This window comes from Myxine glutinosa, chromosome 14 (assembly GCF_964187855.1).
Source record: "Myxine glutinosa chromosome 14, kmMyxGlut1.1, whole genome shotgun sequence".
In the NCBI taxonomy this organism is placed as follows: domain Eukaryota; kingdom Metazoa; phylum Chordata; class Myxini; order Myxiniformes; family Myxinidae; genus Myxine; species Myxine glutinosa.
Window position 1 is genome coordinate 8,288,332 of NC_136274.1, and position 22,489 is coordinate 8,310,820.

General features: G+C 47.1%; 1 protein-coding gene across 9 annotated transcripts in view; it reads right to left on the bottom strand.

Moving 5' to 3' along the window:
- Positions 1 to 22,489, bottom strand: part of ACADS (acyl-CoA dehydrogenase short chain) — a 91,940-nt gene that overhangs the window by 18,376 nt on the left and 51,075 nt on the right. For all 9 annotated transcript variants that reach the window (XM_078768400.1, XM_078768402.1, XM_078768401.1 and 6 more), the window contains 2 exons: positions 14,472 to 14,623; positions 12,187 to 12,357 (listed from right to left, as the gene is read on the bottom strand). In XM_078768400.1, the coding sequence (XP_078624526.1) occupies positions 12,187 to 12,357; positions 14,472 to 14,623 (323 nt within the window). The remainder of the gene's footprint in view (positions 1 to 12,186; positions 12,358 to 14,471; positions 14,624 to 22,489) is intronic.

The window sequence follows — 22,489 nt, forward strand, 5'->3', positions numbered from 1 at the left end:
TGGGAGGGATGGACATGGGAGGGATGGATGTGGGAGGGATGGATGTGGGAGGGATGGATGTGGGAGGGATGGGAGGGATGGAGGTGGACGTGGGAGGGATGGACATGGGAGGGATGGATGTGGGAGGGATAGAGGAAGGATGGAGGTGGAGGGATGGAGGTGGAATTGGAGGTATGAGGGTGAGTGGGTAGGTATGGCGATGTACGGAGTGAAGTTGGCAGCAGGAGGAAAAGCTGGAGCCATCACTGGTAAATGATTAGACAGATAATAGTGCTAGAGAGGGAATTTCACAGCAAGTAACATACACATGGATCCCAAACCAGCAGGGCATGTAACGAGCAGCACACGGCAAAGCAATTACACTTAGACACGACCAGTGCAGTAAAGAAATGTTTTCGATTACTCTGCTCAAAGTGTGGAAAATTCAAAACAGTAAAATAAAAAAACTGAATACAAGAATTTTAACAACAACAACAAAAAATCCTTCACTTAGGTTAAGCATTTGGAAAAGTAAATAAATTGACAAAACTTGGTCTAACATTTCAGCCAAAGTGTGGATTTTGCCTTCATCAGAGATTTTTAAATGAAACTCTACAGATTGTATTATGATTAGTATTATGATTAGTATTATGATTAGTATTATGATTGAATAAATTAAGTTTATATGTCACATTAGGTCTGCAGAGGCGATGTCGGCCTACACAAAAATTAGCAATTGAGTTATCTTACACTGAATAAAGAGTCGTGGAAAAGGAAGAAAACAGAGGATGTAAGATTGGTGTACACACAGCCAGTGGGGAAAACATGGACGTCAGACGTGTGGACAGACGAGAGGCCTACTAAATTACTGGGATTTATAATACTCATCCTTTTACCAATCGCTTCCCTGACGGATTTAATAAAAAGACAACATTTTGTGATTCCCAAACATTCTCCTCTATTCACTCTATAATAGGCCTGAGGTCATCTAACATCTGCTGCAGGTCATCTGACATCATCTTCATCAACCATCTTTGCTCCATATCTATGGCGCGAGCAAAAATCACTTCTGCTTCGCTGCAAAGCTTCTTCCCTCCCGGGGTAGATTCTTTGGTTTGAACCACCACTTTAAAAAAAAGAATGAAATGAAACTTGTTGCAAAATTCGAATTATTCTCTCACTCATATTTCAACATCACTGTAATGCATATTATCAAGTTATTTAGAATTTCTTTATACAACAAGAAGATTGGTAATACCGGCTACCACCAGGTGGCGCTATACGATGCGAAGATTTACATGAGAGAATTGGGGTCTTCACCCCAACCGGGAAACCCCCTCCCACAGATATGCGACGGTATTACCCTCCCACGCCCCCCACGGCCAGAAACCATACTCGGGGGACCCTTAGGCAATGTGTAAACTTTGGTTGGATTTGGTTCATTGTGTTTGCAATTTTTGAACCATATACAAACATGCAATTTCACTTTTATCGTATTTTTAATAAATAAAAAGGTCTAAAGCTCGTAATGGAGCTGACTGACACACACACACACACACACACACACACACACACACACACACACACACACACACACACACATATGTGCACACACTCAAACATAGTATACACTGTGCACACACTCAAACATAGTATATATACACACACACACACACACAAACATAGTATACACACACACTCAAACATAGTATACACACACACTCAAACATAGTATACACACACACACACTCAAACATAGCATACACAAACATAGTATACACACACACACTCAAACATAGCATACACACACACACAAACATAGCATACACACACACACACACACAAACATAGTATACACACACACAGAGCTTTAGGGAAGTGATGTCACTTCCTGGGATACTCTGGGTACCAGCAACGTCACAACAATGGCACGGCTTTTCCTCAAGAGGAATTTCTTATTCCCTATGGATGACAACTGATGGGGATTGTCCCTGTTCTATCCTTTTAAATGCTGATCATCAAGCAACGAAGCAGCACATACCATTTTAAAAGCCTTTGGTACGACTCGGCCGGAGTCTGAACCGCCGACATCCCAGACACGGACGTATTAATATATTAAATCAAATTTACAATCATAATCAGCACCTTGTACTTTTCCCCTCTTTCCTCTCATATTTACACTTCTTTTTCTCCACTTCAGCCCTATTTTTCCCCTCCGCATCCTCATATCTTGCACAACTACAGCACAACCTTCAATCCACAGTGGAGATCGAGGCCTACGCAACGATCTTCTTGTTACCCTCGCCAGGGAAGAGGGAGGGTATTGCATTTTGGTCCGCACAGAATGTGCTAATGTAGGCCACAAACGGCACCTAGTGGTATCCAGTAGTACACGTTATCTTTTCTTTTCGATCAGTACCTCTATAAAATATGTACAATTTCAATGTGAGTACGTTTGTTGTGGTTCCGGCTCCCAGGTGGTAAATAATGCACCATTAGCATATCAATAGAAATTTCAAAGTATATGTTTAGTTAGAGTAAAGTAAGACCCCGACATTCGCGGGGATGCGTTCCTGAAACATTCCGCAATTGTCCAATCCGCAAATGTTGGGCCTTGTTTCAATGCAGAAAAGGGGGATGGGTTCCCGGAGGTTTGTGATTGATTAATAAGGGAAAATTTTAAAATTATACGAACACAGATGCACATGATTGCAGCTTCATTCAAAAATACTTAGAAACAAAAGGACAACAACAGCAGGCACTGTTTACAATTTTTATTTAAGATACGGTATGATATAACATTTGATGTGATGATGAGTTAGAATCCAGTGAACTCCTCTGAAGAGGACGCAGGTGAGGGTGCTGATGAGTCATGCCCCAAAGGGGATGCAGGTGAGGTTGCTGATGGTGTGGAAGTGGAGGGCCATAGAAAACGAAAAAGGGTATTCGGCCCCTTATTCGGACAAATATTGTTTCGCTGAGTGCTGCAGGCTTCTGTGTAGCTCCTTGTATGGAACCAAAACATCATCAAACCCCCTCTTGAACCAGAGGTACCCGCTCCATCAATGGATCGGCATCTTGGAACCTGTCGGCAACTGCCCTCATATCCCGCAGTAACTCAGCCAGGAACTTGTCGGTCAGGTTGGGCCTCGCCATCTCTTGCTCCTCTTCACAGCCCTACTCCTCGGAAACCTTGATGATGGCCTCCAACTCCTTCTCAATCAGCTACTCCCCATGCGAGGCTACGAGCTCCTCCAAATCCAAATAGCTCGGTTTCTGCCTCTCTTCCATGGTGTTGGGAATACCTCTGAAGTTGTTGAGCGTTGATAGTGGAGGCTTTTACTTGATCCAGCGAGTCTTTGATGGTGCTGATGCAGTGCACCATGTTGAAGTCCTTCCAACATTTCCTGATGGTCATTTCAGAGTCAGAATCCATGGCCTCCAAAATGCAACGTAATGCGCGGTCACAGTGTAATAAGTTTTAAACGTCGGAATTACCCTTTGGTCGAGTGGTTGGATCAGGTGGTGTTGGGTGGCAGGAAAAGGACGTCGACATTGGGATGGACCACCTTCAGCACCTCGGGATGGCCAGGAGCGTTGTTCGCCAGCAGGAGGACCTTGATGGAGAGGTTCTTTACTGCCAGGTACCTCTTCACACGAGGACGAGATAGTTGTGGAACCTATCCATGAGGATGGCAGCTGTTACCCACGCCTTTCTGTTGGCCATCCAAAACACGGGCAGAGTGTGCTATTCTTGTCCTTGGGTTTAGGGAACGGTACCAACATCATCGTTTGATCATGCAGCACCCTTTCGCATTGGTGCAGAGGAGAAGAGGCACCCAGTTCCTTGCAGCCTTGAGCCCTGATGCTGTCCTTTCTTGCTTCGAGAGGAAAGTTGGTGTTCCAAAACAGATCATTTTGTTTTCCAGAACAGGTTGGTCTCATCTGCATTGTAGATCTGCTCTGGTACATACCCCTTCTCCTCGACGAGCTGCCAAGTTCAGCTGGGAAAGTTTCAGCTGCCAAGTTCAGCTGGGAAAGTTTCAGCTGCCATGTTGTCTGCCAAGCATGCTCGCCCATAATCGTCACATTGTGGAGGCAGTACCGCTCCTTGAAGCAGTCAAACCATCCCTTGCTAGCTCGAATGGGACTGTTGCCACTCATACCCGCATCACTCGTACCCACATCACTCGTGTTTGCAGCACCACCTGTGCCAACCAGATGATCGTATATGCACTTCAGAGGTCCACTTAATCAGTGGTGCCTTCTCCATTGTTTCTACGTCAACATCCCGGAGCTGAGTAACCACTTTGGTCCTGGGTACTGCATGACCCACGACACTTTCACGAATCGCCTACTCGTTTTTTATGCAACGGACAGTGGACTCGTTCACGCCATAATGCCTGGCCACAGAGGCCACACTCTCACCTCTTGCTAGCCGGTCTATAGTAGCTCCACTTTCTGGCTCAGGCTCGCGACTTTGTTACTACCTCTTGGGAGCAGACACATCTCCTGCACTACTCTTGTGCTTAGGACCCATGATCGAACAATGAGCGCAAAAAGTACACAAGGGCAAGGAATCACAGCAGGTCAATGCAGCGGGACAAGAAAGAATGAGACCAAGGACACGCTGCACATAAGTAGCCATGTCGGGAGTTGTGGGTAGATGGACCACGAACCTGGTAGTGTGACAATTGTTTGTGGGAGATGGCGGTGGGGTATGGTTTATGCGGGCGTAAAGCTGCTTCATGCGTGTGGCTGCTGGGGGATGGTTTATGAATGTGTGGAGCTGCTTTATGCACGCGGATGGTGGGAGACAGTGTATGTGCCTGCAAAAACTGCAAAGAGTTGAAACACATGGGCCGCAAAAATAGAAGCAGGTCACATTTTATAAACCGTGAATACACCCGGTCCACAAATGCCAAATTCCCCAATGTTGGAGTTTCAGCGTATTGCAATACCTGTGGATAAATCTGCATTGCATATACTAGATAGATTGTCTTTTGTGTTCATTTTCTCTAAATAACCTCTTATTTTCTTTCTTTCACTTCTCCTTAAACAGGTTCGAATCAGCGAATAAATCATGCTGCCTTATTATTTTCCTTCTCACTTATTGAACCGGTTCAAACAGGATTAATCCGATCATGTCGCCTTTTTTCACTCTCTGTCTCTGTCTCTGTGTCTGTCTCTGTGTCTCTCTCTGTGTCTCTCTCTGTGTCTCTCTCTGTGTCTCTCTCTGTGTCTCTCTCAACTGGTTGAAAATGCCCAATCACCACTGTTCTGTGATGGGAGAGAGATTTGGATCAGGAACAGTTCATAGCCAATAAAAGCGAGACCAATCCATGGGAGAGGTCAGCGAGGCCCACTGCATGCAGCCAATCTTGTAAGGTGAGAGAACACATGCACCTTAAAAGCATCCCCTAAAGAAATCAGGGTCATGCAGTCAAGAAGGAGAAACGGGCGTGGTTATCCTCCCGGGGAGCACAAACTTTAATGGTCGAGTCGTCATTCGCTCTTTGTGGTCTTGGGTCGTCTTGAGTCTCTTGGGTCAGGGTCTGTCTGGATCATCATCAGCACACTGGGTTGCTCGCTCGCTGCTGTCTGTCCGTCTGGAATAACTGCCACCACATGCTGCCATCAACTTGCTAGGTTAGGGCCAAAGCCGGTTATCTGACCTGCTGCTACCGCACGCTACTGCCACCATGCCGACAGCTGCTGTACCAAACTGAGGCCGGCCAACAACATTTCTTGCCTTGTAGCCAGCTGAGCCATGCCTTTCTTGCAAGCCTGTCATGTGATCCTAGCCATGCCTTGCCAGCCTGTCATGTCAGCCTTGCCAGTCATTTAGCCACTTATCTGCTATGCCACCTCCTTTGTGTCATGTTCATTATAGGCCGCTTGAAGGCCAAATATCCTTTTTGAAGGCCAAAGGGAAATTTGCTCGTTCATTATGGGCCTCCCAAGGTGAGACTCCTAAGGTGAGAGGCCACATGGCCACCCTCGTGCATTTTGGAAGGCCACATGGGCCAGTATTTGTTCATTGCGTGCCACAAAGGCCGAAGACTCATCATCGTTGAGCGGCAATGTGGGCCTTTGGTTCAGTTTTTGTGGGCCTTTATTGACCACGAATCATTAGACTACTTTTTTGTGGTACAAGTTTCTCTCGGCTTTCCAAAGCTTTGCTCTGTTGTTTTTGTTGTAAACCAGAGCTTTTAAAGTAGTGAAAAAAGAGCTAACTGGGTTTGGCAGAAAATCAATAGGGTAAGATGTGCAGTACAACAAGTGTGAGGCAAGTGCGAGACAGCTGAAAAGTAAATGTGGAAATAAATGAAAAGACTTGAGGACACCCGGATTGAGATGACAGATGCTCAGTTTTAACACACAAAAGCACCATGCAAGATCACCGACTCCTTCAAATTGCAATTCATTAGCTTATCCCCAAAAGTCTTGGAGGAGCTTGTCCATCTTGGAGTTAGCGAAACAGACACTTGTCACATGGAGTAAAAAATGAATTACACTTTAGAAAGACACTTTAGAACCCTCTAGAATTAAACACGGTGGGTTACAATGGTTCTTCTTCTTCATATATGACGGACTAGCCGAAAGCACCCGGCGTTTCCCGGGTTCTTTTTGAATGAATTTACTACTATAATTCAGCTTTTACTCGCGGCCGTAGAAGATTGACTACTATAATTCAGCTCAGCTTTTAATTGCGAAATGGGCCCAGCCCGGCCTAGGCGGCCTCTACTGGCCTCACCACCTAGCCTATAACTTTCCCGGGGCCCGTCCCGACATGTTTGGTTTTTTTTTTTTTTTTTTTTTTTTTGTTTGTGTGTATACAAGATCGAGGCTCGTGAAAGAGCGAACATTAATCACGCAGAAAGACAAACCGACACATAAAACATATAACATCGGGAGCGGTAGACAAGATGGGGAGAGAGGGGGAAGGACACAAACACAACATTTGAGAGCAGGGACCGAGAGACATGGAGACATCGAGAGATCTGAGAGAGGGCGAGGGCTTTGGGGGGGGGGGGGGGGGGCATGGGAAGGGGGCGGTGGGAGAGGTATAAAACATATGGACACTGCCAGGACTTCCAGGAAAGAAGTTGGAATTTCAAACAAGGTGGATCTGGGGTGAATTAGCGGGGGTAGAAAAGATCAAGGTTTTGGATGGGGGATGATAAGAGATGGTGGTGAACAGCTGTTTTAATGACCTGGAGGGAGGAGTGGGATTGAAGGGAGTGAGGGAGTTTGTTCCAGAGGCGGGAGAAAAGAGGAATGAAAGAGTGAAGGTGAGCAGAGAGCCGAGATTTCGGCAGTTTAACCATCAGAGGGTTGCTGGCAGATCTTGTGCGACCTGTAGGAATATTTGGGGGACAGAGCACAGAGAGAGCTGGGGGTGCAAGGCCGGAGAGGAGTCGGTAGAAGACAGAAAGACCACCTACCTGCCTGCGGTGAGTGAGTGAAAGGCCCTCAGAGATAGCTTCATCGCGGGAGATTCCAATAATTCTGAAAGCTTTGGTTTCAACAGCGTGAAGCCGAGCTAGGTGTGAGGCAGGAGCACCGGCCCATAGGGGAGAACAGTATTCCATTGAGCTGCGGATGAAAGCCTTGTATGTGGTGAGGAGCTCAGGTGTGCCGAGGAAGGACTTCGCACGACGGAGGATGCCCAGTCGGCGACTGGCTTTGGAGGCCAGCTTGGAAATGTGGTTTTCCCAAGAAAGATCATGGCAGATAGTGAGACCCAAAATCTTGAGCGACAGAACTTCTTGGAGATGATTGTTGAGAAAGTAGATGGGAGGGTTGTCCAGTCGATCTTTTCGGAGAGACATAGTAAGAGTGTGAGATTTGTCAGGATTGAAAGACATGTTCCACTTGTTTGACCAGTCTGTGATTTTGTCCAGGTCTTCAGAGAGTGAGGAGGCAGCAGACTGCCGATCTGAGGGAAAAGGAATGGAGCGGCAGAGAGTGGAGTCATCAGCAAAGAGATAGAGAGGATTTTCGAGAGAGTCAGAGAGATCATTGATGAAGACCAGAAAAAGCACGGGGCCCAGAACACTGCCTTGGGGAACTCCAGCCTGAACAGGAAGAGGAGATGAGAGAAACCCATTCAGGGCCACACGTTGACGACGACTAGAGAGGAAGTCCGCCAGCCATGCGTGGAGATTTCCATGGATACCAAAGGAGGAGAGTTTGGTGAGCAGAGCGGGGTGCCAGACCGTGTCGAAGGCACGTGATATGTCGAGGGAGACAGCTCTAATTTCCTGTTTGGCATTGAGGACCTCCATCCATTGTTGAGACAGCAGAAGCAGCATGTCCAGAGTAGAGTGACCTGGTCTGAAACCAAATTGATGATCAGAGATCAAGCCATTGGAGAAGAGGAAAGATTTCATATCCGAAGCAATGATGGATTCCATGACTTTGCTGATAATTGGGAGAAGGCTGATTGGTCTGTAGTTGCTAGGATCTGTTTTTGCACCTTTTTTGTGCAAAGCGGTGATGTTGGCTGATTTCCAAGCAGATGGCAGTTGACCTTGAGCAAAAGAGAGGGTGAAGAGAACAGAGAGAGGGTGAGATAGAGCAGCAGAGCAGGATTTTAGGACCCGTGGGCTGATGCCGTCGGGTCCAGTTGCAGAATCAGAGTCGAGGGTTGACAGAAACTTTTCCACCTTGTCAGGAGGAAAGGACACGGAGTCCAGGAGCAGCAGGGTACGACTGGGTATGGTGGGTACAGAGAGGGATGGGTTTGGGACACAAGATTTAGAGGCAAACACAGAGTTGAGGCATTCAGCTTTTTCACGTGCGGAGTCAGCTGTGTAGCCGTTTGAGGTAAGGGAGGGGATGGAGGGGGAACAAACACCAGAAACGGATTTGACCAGACGCCACCAGGATTTGGAAGAGGGAGACAGATAAGAGAGTTCGGTCTTGAGAATGGAGAGATATTGTTTCCTGGCTCTCCTGAGGGTGGACACACACTTGTTTCGGGCTTTGTGAAAGGAAATGAGATTTCCTTCCGTTGGATTTAGAGGTTTCCTCCTATCTTTCACCGTTCAGGAGATTAGCACGTGCAGACAAACAAACAAACAAAAACTTTTTTTATATATTGTTGCGGATATGGGATTTGCATCCATCCATATCCGCTTGTAAATATTCCCCTATTTCCTCAATACTTCCCAACTATCCCCAATCCCCCATTCCCTAGTCCCATTTTCTGTAAACAACACTCGGTAGACCCGACCTCCCCCTATTTCCCCCATTAAATGTCGTGCCCAGGTTCACCGCATCTCATGTAAGACAACTATAGGACATCTTGCTAGTTATTCTTAGTCTATGTCAGTTAAGGACTCGTTTCCATTAATTCTGACCCTTCGTTGCACCAGAATGTGATTGTATGGCACCGTTAGGAAGTTTAGGACCTCCCAATACCTCCCCGCAGCTCTTCCTCACGGTTCAGCAACAACAACAACAACAACGGCGGCGGCGTGCACAGGGAGTGCGCGTCCTCACTCCGGCTTGGTTGGTAGGGGGTGTTGGGAGGGCATGAGGCCTTCCCAACGAGCCGCCATCGAACATGTGCTCGACGGGGTTACCAAATAGGGGCTCCCTGTCAGCTCCTCGTCAAGGGCGGAGCCCAGTAACCCCCGCACCCAATGGAAGCGGCGGACCGGTCCCATCTGGGGCGGAGCCAACCAGCCGAGGGCGTGTCACTCCCCGCTGAGCATGCGCAGGAAGAGGGAGGTGACGTCAGATGCGCGCTGAGCTTGGAGCAAGCAAGACGTACCCTCCGAGCGCTGTGAGGCCTCCCTGCATCTCTTGGACCGTGCTTGATCCTGTCCCCGAGCCAAGGTGCACCTTGTGCTATCGAACTACCTGTCCTTCCCTGCCATCAATCCCTGTGTAAGTCAGCCTTGTTCCGTTTGTCTGTGGTCTGTCTGGGATAAGATAAGACGGTAATTAAGTGCCTATCTCTTCTGTGTCTTTTACCTCACTCTACCTTGTAATCTACCCCCTTTTCTCCACCACTGTAATTACACCCTCCTCCGGAGGTCTTGAGAACTGTACCCCCTTGCGTCGTTTCCTCTTTCCCAGTCGTTGTGTCCTTTCCATCATCGATTTAGCATAGCGCGATTTGGTCAACGTCTGGGTGGAATCGGGGTCTAGTCGGGGAATAACTGTTAGGTCGCGGTAATACACCACCGCTCGGTCAAAAATAACATCTAAAACGCGTCCGTAACAATATATAGATAAGATGGCTGGATGGAAGGAAGGAAGGACATAGCCATATATTGAAGAGGCTTCACCGCTTATAAATGTTAAATTTATTAATTTGTGTTCTCCATATTCTCATAATAAAGGTTTCTTTAAAAACAATTTGATGACAACGCTCAAATGTTAAAAAGTTATGGCCTGGACAAATTCACTGAGGGCCAAAATGGGAAATAAATAAACACAGAAACGATAAATAAATAATTTTTTTTTTAAACGTCTTTCGCACGCTAAATAGTGCAGCCGGGCTAATAAGACATTCGTAATCACTGTGACTTTACTTTTTGACATTTTGACCCAATTATTAATTATTTTATGCCTCTGCTGAAGATGGCCAGAGGCATTCAGCTTTCAGGTTGTCCATCCTTCTGTACATACAGTACACAGGTCCGTCCGTACGTAGAGTATGTACGTCCATCCGTACGTAGAGTATGTACGTCCATCCGTACGTAGAGTAGGTACGTCCGTCCGTACGGGCTAAACCTCGTTTTTCTCAGCAACCACATGTCCGATTGAGATGCAATTTTCAGGGTAGGAGTGACACCCATGTGAAATGTTTTTTTAATGATAATTGTAACGTCATAGGTCACGTGGTATGGCAGCAATCTTGGATTAAACACTAATGATAATAAATATATTCATCAGAAACCGCTAAATGGAAAAATTTGAAACTTGCCACATTTTCAAGTACTCCCAATGGGGAACAAAAGCATGATAATGATGACATCATAGGTGAAGTGGTATAACAGCCAAAAATGTTTTAATTGAATTCCTTATCCTAAAAATCTGAAATTGCATGCACATGATCTATGACCAATTTGTATTGAAATATTAAACTTGTGACATCATAGGTCACATGGTTTGGCAGTCAGATTGGATTTAACCTAAAAACTTTGCAAAAAATCTTCTCTCAAACCACCGAAGCGATTGACTCAAAACTTTAAACGTATGTCATCGACGAGGCATGGCGATTAAAAGTTGATCACAAAAACGTCATCAGTCACATGGTGTGGCAGGCATATTGGATTGAAGGAAAATATTAAATAATTATATCTCAGAAACCGCTTATTCTATCGATGCAAAACTCTACAAATTCCATCTAACACCATTGCTGCATATAGTTTGAAAATGATGATGCTGTAGGCTACGTGGTTTGTCAGCCATCTTGGATCGAAAAACTAACCTTATCTGATCAACATGGAACTTCACAAACGTGATCCCTTACCCATACATATGCAAAGTGTACATTTTTTATGTCATATCAAACGTGGTGTGGCAGCCATATTAGCTTGAAAGCCGATATATTTTTTTTAAATCCCTTTTCTGAAACCACTTCACCGATCGATGTGAAACCTGTCATGATGGCCGGTGAAAATGTGATACTTCAAAACAGCTGAAGGGATTTAAATCAAAGTTGTTTATTTTTAGTATAGTGATCGAGGGCATCTACTTATTATCAAGGGCACGGACTATGCGGAGGCATAATGTGACAGTCACATTGCTCTAGTTCTCTGTATTCGTATTAATAAAGATTTGTTGTAAATTTGATGACAAAAGCTCAAATGGTAAAATAAACCTTATGTGTGTGTGTCTCTGTCACTGTCACTGTCACTGTCACTGTCACTGTCACACACACACACACACACACACACACACACACACACACACACACACACACACACACACACACACACACACACACACACACACACACACACACACACACGATTGCGCAAACCCCTATCCTCCACACAGCAGAGGTATCACATCTCTCAATGCCTTCAAGTTCAATTTCCTTTGTTCTGCTTTGTCTGTTCAGTGTTTCTCAAGGAATATTTACATGGCAAAGTTCCCTGTCAAGCATCAAACGTGCCATTGCATGTTCAGAGAAAGATTGTGATCTCACCACATGATCCGGAACTGATCATGTGATCTCACCATGGCAATCTTGAATCCCATGCCAGCTTCCCCCAGGAGGTTCTGCCGAGGAATGCGGCAGTCCTCGAAGATGAGGTTGGCTGTAGATGAGGCTCGGATACCCAACTTGTCCTCTTTTTTGCCCAAGGATAGACCGTGACTCGGCATAGGAACAAGGAAGGCACTGATACCCTAGGGTGCATATGGGATGCAAAATACAAATGAACAGCAAAATACAAACAAATCAACACTTAACCTGCTCGAGTGTGTTGTGGTGCTATATCCTTATTCATGCGACAATAAAATACAACGGGTCATATGGAGTTGCAACAGCGGTGACCATCATTGATATATAATGTGGGTCGGCATCAAGTGACCTCACAAAGGGCAGGACAGTGCAAACATGTGCACCTCAAATACACAAGTTTTTAAAATGATGAAGGAATCAATCAGGAAAGTTTTCAGATCTATCTGGAACGATTTGCAATTCAGTTAGGAGTTTAGGTGATGTATTTTCACAGGTAGCAGGCCATCCCAACTTGCCCTGAGGGCACTGAGTGTCAATCAGCACCACGGTGTGATCTTTTGCCACATTACATAGAGCAGGTCAGGCATTGTGAAGCAAGTTAGCTCCTCCCTGAAGGTCATTAATGATCCAGCAGAGTTAAAAAAAAAAATCAACAATTTGAGAGCAACATTGTGGCAATTAGACTAGCTTGGCTGCCAGAAGCTTAGAATCGGAATATTTAACAATGCCGCTTTCAACTGGATTTGAACCCACAACCTCCAGCATGAAAGTCCGGTATCCGCACCACGAGGGCACCAACACACCCACTCTGAGTAAATAAAAAAATAAGTGCAAAAAAATTCCACGAACGAGCAGACCTGTACGTGCAACAAGACAAACACTGACGGGGGTTGCTGACCTATTGGGGTTTTGAGTCACAAATATCTATTAGTCATGGAAATCACGGAAAATACGTGACGGTGGATGAGGTCAGAACACATCTGTAAAAATAATGGAGCAGCATTTTTCATGCTATGGAGCTTGGTATACATGGAGAAGGAAACTCCAAGGAGGAAAAACTGGAAAATTAGGAGGGATTTGGAGGGGGAGGGATGATTGAGGGTAAAAAAGATCATGGTTTTAGATTGGGGACGGTCTGAGATGGTGGTGAACAAATGTCTTGAAGACCTGGAGAGAGGGATGAGATTGAAGAGGATGTGAAAGATATTCCACAGGTGGGGAAAAAAAAGGAACAAATGAGTGGATGTGAGCAGTGATCTTGGATTTAGGTAGTTTTCCCAGAAGGGGGTTGGTGATGGAACGTGTGAGCCCTGCGGAAACCTGGGGAGAGAGGGGAAGGGGAGAAAACCCGGAAAGAGCAGAGAGTGGTATAGCAGAAAGGAGGCGGTAGACCACCGACCTGTCTGCGATGGTGAAGTGATAGGCACATCGACTCGGCTTCATTGTGGGAGATTCCAATGATCGTGAAGGCCTTGGTTTCCACAGCGTCCAGCCGAGCAAGATGTGAGGATGGGAGCACCCCGTAGTGTCGAGCAGTATTCCATAAAGCTGCAGATGAAGATCTTGCAGGTGGATGGGAATTCAGGAGCACCAAATAAGGACTTTGTATGACGGAGGATGCCCAATCGGCAGCTGCTTTGGAGGCAAACGTTGAAATCTGATTTGCCCAACAAAGATCATGGCTGATATAATGAGCCCCAGGATTTTCAATGACTGAACCTCCTCAAGAGGATTGTTAAGAAAGTATAGGGGGATAGAGGGAGGGATGCCAGAGGTCCTTTTGGTTGTGTGTGTGAGGAGGAAGAAATGAATCAATTGTGGTTAAGATCCGGATTAAAACTTTTTTTTTTAAATTTCTTCACCATTGAGAGATAGGGCCACAAACGACAGCATGATATCTCAAAACGTTGTGGACGCGTTATGACTAAACTTGGTGGATGAGTTGGTTAGAACAAACCGACTCGATTTTGGTTCTGGTCCGGATGCAGATCCGGCCCATCAGTGGATACAAAACATTAAACTATTCAGCCCGGAAGGGGTATGCACTCTCCCGAGTGCCGTTCTACTTTATCAATAAGATGCAACATTAATCCGATTGGTTGTTTGTGAAGGAGGTTGTTCCAATGGATTAAGCTGGACTTCCCAGTGGGTTGCAGCAGGCTTTTAACATGGAATCTCGGAGTTCTCATTCAGCCGTTAAGTGAATCGAGTGACCCGAGGCTGGCGGAACACAATGCCGTAAATCGGACCTGGAACACAGTACTTTTTACAAATTCACCTTGTGCTTCAAGGCCTTGTCCGTTGTGGCGAAGATCACAGAGGCAGAGGCTTCCCAGGCATTGGTGATCCATGACTTGGTGCCGTTGAGAACCCACGAATCTCCATCCAGCTGGGCCGTAGTAGATGCTGCACCGGCATCGCTCCCATTTCCTGCGCAGCAGCACAGCACAAATCCTCTTCAAATGTATCTCACTACAACTAGGATTAATTACAATTCTTAAAAAGGAAGGTTCTGAAAATGGCGTGGAGGAATGAGCAGAACATAGAGAACGTAAATATATGGGACACATGGAGAGGAACGTGAAAATGGTCGAGGGTGTAGGGGAGGTCGGGAGCGAGGGGTCAAAATGCTGTGGCAGTTTTACACCTGCAATGTCGTCCCCAAAAGACCACATTGACAAAACTTTGGCCACTACGCGAGATTGCACAAGATAACCTTTGGCTTTTTTTTTTTTTGTATACAACACTGATAGTCCGGCAGCTAAGCTCAATATAGCATAACAATTGTGCATTTTGTGAGGAAAGCACCAAATTTGGCACACTAGTAGACTATCATATAATGAAAAGATCTGGATATTGGGCCATCTCAGATTCAGAGATTTGATTTTTGCAAGATTTGCAGATTTTGCAGATTTGCAAGCTGAGATTGCAACGCCAGGGACGGCCGACTCCTTCCTGCGAGCTGCCCACGTCACCCGCACAAGAAGACCTCATCAAATCACTGCAGCGGCACTGCACATCCTGCAACACCGTGCGTATGAACGCCACTGTATGACATATGCCGATGATGCAGAAAGACCTGCCTGAGTTCGAAGACTGGTGTCACCAGAGAGGAGAAAACATTCCCAACTTTCAGTACTGGGCAACTGTGCTGGAACTAGAGATGTTGGTACTGGTCTACGCGCGTTCTCTGCGGCAGGCTTCATTCACGATGTACCTTGATGCCCTGACGGAACTGGTCCCATGGTTCCATGCCTTAAACCACACACACTATGCCAGGTGGGTCCCTGTTCACCTGAGGGACATGGTCGCACTCCCAATGAAGCACCCAGATGTAGCCAGAGAATTCAGGGCTGGCAACTTCACTGTACAGAAGACGAAGAAGGTGTTCTCTTCGATCCCAATCGAATCGAAATCTTGCAAAAATCAAATCTCTGAATCTGAGATGGCCCAATATCCAGATCTTTTCATAATATGATAGTCTAGTCGTGTGCCAAAGTTGGTGCTTTCCTCACAAAATGTACAATTGTTATGCTAAGTTGCCCCACTATGAGGCTCGTGGAAGAGCTAACATTAATGACAAAAAAACAAACGGACACAAACATATAATAAAGCATATAATTTGAATAAATTCAAATGACACTGACATATCTGAACGACAAACGGAATGCTCAAGCAACACCGATCCCAAATGCCTTCCAATAAACAAAAATATATTGGAACCCCTCGCGTCTCACCCACATGGCAAAGTGAGGAAGAGATAAAGGGAGCGGAAGACAAGATGGGGAGAGAGGGAAGCACACAAGTACAACAGTAGAGAGCAGGGACATTGGGAGAGGGCTTGGGGTCATGGGAAGGTGGGGGAGAGGGGGGGATGGGAGAGGTATAAAACACAAGGACACCAAGGACTTCCAGGAAGGAAGGCATTATTTCAAAAAAGTAGATCTGGGGTGAATTAACGGGGGAAGAAAAGATCAAGGTTTTGGATGGGGTAAGAAAAGAGATGGTGGTGAACAGCTGTTTCAAAGACCTGGAGGGTGGAGTGGGATTGAAGAGAGTGGGGGAGTTTGTTCCAGAGGCGGGAGGAAAGAGGAATGAAGGAGTGAAGGTGAGCAGAGAGTCTTGATTTTGGCAGTTTAACCAGAAGAGGGTTGCAGGCAGATCTTGTGCGACCTGAAGGAATATTTGGGGGACAGAGCGCAGACAGAGCTGGGAGAGCAAGGCCGGAGAGGAGTTGGCAGAAGACAGAAAGACCACCAACCTGTCTGTGGTGAGTGAGTGAAAGACCCTCGGAGTTAGATTCATCGCGGGAGATTCCAATAATTCTGATCGCTTTGGTTTCAACAGCGTGAAGCCGAGCGAGGTTGTGAGGCAGGAGCACCAGCCCAGAGGGGGGAACAGTATTCCATTGAGCTGCGGATGAAAGCCTTGTATGTGGTGAGGAGCTCAGGTGTGCCAAGGAAGGACTTTACACAACGGAGGTTGCCCAGTTGGTGACTGGCTTTGGAGGCCAGCTTGGAAATGTGGTTTTCCCCAGAACGATCATGGCAGATAGTGAGACCCAAAAGCTTGAATGACAGAACTGCTTGGAGAGGATTGTTGAGAAAGTAGATGGGAGAGTTGTCCAGACGGTGTTTTCGGAGAGACAAATTGAGAGTGTGAGATTTGTCAGGATTGAAAGATATGTTCCATTTGTTTGACCAGTCTGTGATTTTGTCCAGGTCTGTAGAGAGTGAAGAGGCTGCTGCCCATCGATCTGAGGGATGAGGTATGGAGCGGCAGAGATTGGAGTCATCAGCAAAGAGATAGAGAGAATTTTCCAGAGAGTCAGATAGATCATGAATGAAGACCAGAAAAAGCACAGGGCCCAGAACACTGCCTTGGGGAACTCCAGCCTGAACAGGAAGGGGAGATGAGAAAAATTCATTCAGGGCCACACGTTCACTGTGACCGGTGAGGAATTCCACAAGCCATGCGTGGAGATTTCCATGGATACCATAGGAGGAGAGTTTGGTGAGCAGAGCTGGGTGCCAGACCGTATCGAAGGCATGTGATATGTCAAGGGAGACAGCTCTGATTTCCTGTTTGGCATTGAGGACCTCCATCCATTCTTGAGACGGCAGAAGCAGCATGTCCAGAGTAGAATGACCCGGTCTGAATCCAAATTGATGATCAGAGATCAAGCCATTGGAGAAGAGGAAAGATTTCATATCCGGAGCAATGATGGATTCCATGACTTTGCTAATAATTGGGAGAAGGCTGATTGGTCTGTTGGAGACAATCAAGCCATTGGAGAAGAGGAAGGATGTTTGGTCTGTGGATCTGCAAGGATCTGTTTTTGCACCTATTTTGTGTAAAGCGGTCATGTTTGCTGATTTCCAAGCTGATGGCAGATGACCTTGAGCAAAATAAAGGGTGAAGAGAACAGAGAGAGGGTGAGATAGAGCGGCAGAGCAGGATTTTAGGACCTGTGGGCTGATACTGTCTGGTCCAGTTGCAGAATCAGAGTCGAGGTTTGACAGAAACTTCTCCACCTTGACAGGAGAGAAGGACACAGAGTCCAGGAGCAGCTGAGTTCGACTGGGTAAGGTGGGAACAGAGAGAGACGGGTTTGGGACACAATATTTTGTGGCAAACACAGAGTTGAGGCATTCAGCTTTTTCATGTGTGGAGTCAGCTGTGTAGCCTTTTGAGGTAAAGGAGGGGATGGAGGGGGAACAAACACCAGAAACAGATTTGACCAGACGCCACCAGGATTTGGAAGTGGGAGATAGGTTTGAGAGTTCAGTTTGGAGAGAAGAGAGATATTGATTCCTGGCTCTTCTGAGGGTGGACACACACTTATTCCGGGCTTTGTGAAAGGAATTGAGATTGCCTTCCGTTGGATTTGCCTTCCATGAGGCAAAGGCAAGTTGTTTCAAGGCAACTGCCTCACCACAAGATTCCATGTACCATGGATGGGAGAAAGGGTATGACAACTGAAGACGAGATGGGATAAATCTGTGCATGAGAGAGAGCAGTTTACTTTGGAAGAATTCCTAGGATGAGTTGATGTCAGAGGCAGTAGAGATGGTAGACCAGTCCAGGTGATTGATGGCTGCTTGAAGACCATGTCAGTCAGCCTGAGTGAAATGCCAGTCTCGTCGACGCTGAGGAGGCTCTCTGAGAATGGCCAGAGAGATGTCCACTTTAACAAGCACAAGATCAGATAAACCGATTGGAGCAGAAGAAGAGCAGCAGACATTTGCAGGGAAGTTAGTCATTTCCAAGTCTAGAAGAGAAGATGCTCCATTGACCGAGTTCCTGGTCGGGAAATTAACAGATTGTGTCAGTCCCAATGAGTCGCAGAAGTCCTTTGCTGAGGTGCCATGGCTGGTGAGAGATGAACCTACACCCAGCCAGCTGGCATGATGACAGCTGAAGTCGCCACATATGAGGAAGAGAGAGTTTGGATGAGTGGATAGAAGTTGGTCCATGTTGTCCGACAGCGAAATGTAAATGGAGTCATCACTGTTTGGAGGACGGTACAGAACACATATGAACAAAAGGTGGGAGCTGAGAGGAAGCCGTAGCCAGAGGTACACCTGGGGGTGGGGTGGAGAGAGGGCAGTGCAAAGAGAGTGAGGAAGAGAGTTTTTGATATAGTTAGCCACCCCACCTTATATAGTTTTTTTGTTTTTTTGTATTTTTTTTTTTTGTATACAAGATCGAGGCTCGTGAAAGAGCGAAATGGGCGGCAGTATCAGACCGCAAAAACGTGTTAGAAGATAAAGTTCGTGTTTATTTCACATGTTAAAAATATTTCACAATAAAGTGAAGTGGATTAACATATTTGTTGAAAACATTCCCCGACTAACCTTCATCCTGTTAAAATCCCATAATTCAGGCTTACTCTTCACCTGCACTCATTTGCTCCACTTTTCTCTCATCTGTGGAACCAACTTCCCCAATCCGTTCAGTTCCATTCTTCCCCCCCAAGGCTCAAAGACAGCTGTTCACCCCAAGCTCTGGTTATCATCCCCCATCCATACCCGTGATATCCTCTTCCCCGAAATGACCCCATTCCAAAGCATTCCCTTGTTCCAGGTTATTGTGAATTTCCCCTGTTCCTCATCCCTTTTCCATTATTAGCTGATGGTTGGGTTGTCCCTTTCCTGTTTCATCCCCACTTTCCCCTTCCTCTTCCTGCTCTGTTTCAGCTTGTTCGCCCACGTGTCCTCGTCCCCTCTCCTTGATCCCAATCTTACCTCTACTCTGCTGTTGGTGTTTCCCCCTTTAGATTTTGCTCCATTTGTACGCACAAAAACCCTTTTTCCATGTATTTGTCCCATTAGTGAAGTCACATGTTGGAATTATAGATCTATAATCTTCAGGACAGGTACACAACTATTTCAGGAATTCTGATTGGATGTCCTCATTACTTTGAAACCTGATCCCATGCACGCTGACCCGGCTGCTCTTCGAGTTGTCTGAATAAATTCAAATGACACCGACATATCTGAACTACAAACGGAATGCTCAAGCACCACCGATCCCAAATGCCTTCCGATAGACAAAAATATCTTGGAATCCCTCGCGTCTCACCCACGTGGCACGATTTGATATGAGGGACAAATGAATGTTTTCCATTCTTTCAATCTCTACAACACTCAAACACACTATTGCTCGAGAGACATGCATCGTCGAACTGCGGAGATAATCGCTTCCAAGTTTCAAGCTCGTTTGGCATTTATTTCACCCGGACTGTTGTCGGTGCTGTTCTTCAGACCAGGACATGCTGTTTTCTGCCCTCTTGGACTACCCAGAGTGTTTGCGCAACTGACGTCAATGCACACAAGTTGCCAGATATTGGCAGTGCCCATCCTCAAAGTTTTTGCAAAATGACATTCTTTTGCAATTACAGAAAACAAAAAGTGCAAGGTCACCTGAAACGTTTTTATGTAAAGGACAAGTGACCATGCACAGCAGGTATAAACGCAATCTTCAATTCCTCGTAAGGACAGGAAGTTGTAGAGATCTGGTTTATACAGATTAAATGAATAAGGCAAATTAACTACTTGAAACAACTCGTTGCCAAACCAATTTATACTTCAATGCCAATAAAATTGTATATACAGTATTTCAAATAATCTATATTAATGAAAAAAAAATGCACGCGTGTCAGTGTGTGTGTGTCACGGTGTGTGTGTCAGTGTGTGTGTGTGTGTGTGTGTGTCACAGTGTGTGTGTGTGTGTGTGTGTCACAGTGTGTGTGTGTGTCACAGTGTATGTGTGTGTCACGGTGTGTGTGTGTGTGTCACAGTGTGTGTGTGTGTGTGTGTGTGTCACAGTGTGTGTGTGTGTGTGTGTCACAGTGTGTGTGTGTGTCACAGTGTGTGTGTGTGTGTCACAGTGTGTGTGTGTGTGTGTGTGTGTGTGTGTGTGTGTGTGTGTGTGTGTGTGTGTGTGTGTGTGTGTGTGTCACAGTGAGTGCGCATGTGTATTTATAACACAAACCATGAAACCTGGCGGCCCAAAACTTTGCAAGCATACTTAAGTAAATCCAAGGGATTACGTGAATGAAAACTGGGTATTTGGGTAAATATAAACACCCCTTTTGATGATATAATTAATGGGGTGCTCATATTAAACAAAAAAGGCTTATCTTTGGACAGCCCGCTGTCGCCTCGCTGGTGTCTTAAGCTGCCATTTTGTTTCGGCCTATTGAAAAATGCCTAGGCAATTTTCTACAATGACCTCTCATTGACCAAGTAAAAGTATAATATAATCAAAATCTGTCTTCAGATTTGAGGATCGGAGCTGGTGGAATAAATAACTGTTGAAATCTGGAGTGAAATCTGAAAAATGAAAGAAATTACCGATTCTTATAAGTTGGCGTATATATATATATATATATATATATATATATATATATATATATATATAGCGGTTACCGTTGGGTGTACACAATCGCCTTGCACCTACCAAGGACGCGGCCAGGGAGCAATCACCATGCCAGGCTCGTCCAGGCCGCCCGGACAGGCCCAGACGCGCCTCTCCCGGGCATGCCCGGACAGGCCCAGACGCGCCTCTCCCGGGCATGCCCGGACTCGCTGTTCCCGGGCTCGCCCGAGCCTCCCGGGCACGCCCGGTCTCGTCTTTCCCGGGCATGCCCAGACTCGTCTTTCCAGGGCTCGCCCAGGACACCCGGGCATGCCTGCTCTCGCCTTTCCAGGGCTCACGCAGGACGCCCGGGCATGCCCGCTCTCGCCTTTCCAGGGCTCGCCCAGGACGCCCGGGCATGCCCGCCCTCGCCTTTCCAGGGCTCGCCCAGGACGCCCGGGCATGCCCGCCCTCGCCTTTCCAGGGCTCGCCCAGGACGCCCGGGCATGCCCGCCCTCGCCTTTCCAGGGCTCGCCCAGGATGCCCGAGCAGGTCCAGACTCGCCTTTCCAGGACTCGCCCTTGACGCCCGTGCATGCCCGGTCTCGCTTTTCCCGGGAAAACGCTCCGGCATAATGTGTATATATATATTGCTGCCCGATAAACGGGCTTTTCAGAGTACCGAGTTTGATACGTGCAATAAAGCAACTCGGACGAATTTCCGTCTTTGGTCACGTCAATCCTTCCGACTCGCGTTGGAGCATAGCTCCTTCATTGGTGACCCCGAACATGGACACGGCAGTTGCCCTTAAACTGCCTACCTTCTGGGAGGCTCACGCGGCTGTTTGGTTCGCCCAGGCGGACTCCCTGTTCGCCCTGCGAGGCATCACCGCCGACGACACCCGCTTCCACCATGTGGTAGCAGCGCTCGGCTCCGCCACCGCAGCCCGCGCCCTGAGCCTCCTCGAGCGCCCGCCAGCCGCTGACAAGTATGGCGCGATCAAGACGCTCCTCCTCGACGCTTTCGCCCTCTCACCGGCGGAACGTGCACGACGCCTGCTCGACCTGCCCGAGCTCGGCGACACGCGCCCGTCCGAGCGAATGGACTACATGCTCTCGTTGCTCGGCGAGCACTCTCCGGATTTTCTGTTCCGAGAGCTGTTCCTCCGCCAGCTGCCTAACCAGGTACGCCTCGCCCTGGCAGGCACGTCGATCACGGATCCCCGCGCCCTCGCCAGGGAAGCCGACAAGATCTCGGCAGGCCAGCACATCGGAGCGGCTACCTGGAGCCCGCCGCCGTCCGAGGCGACGCCCATGACGCCCGAGCACCCTGCGCGGTTGGAGGCCGAACTGCCGGTGCAACTGGCGGCCGCCATGCCGCGCCGACCGCTTCCAACACGACGGCCGGGGCCTCCACCTGACCAGGCATGGTGTT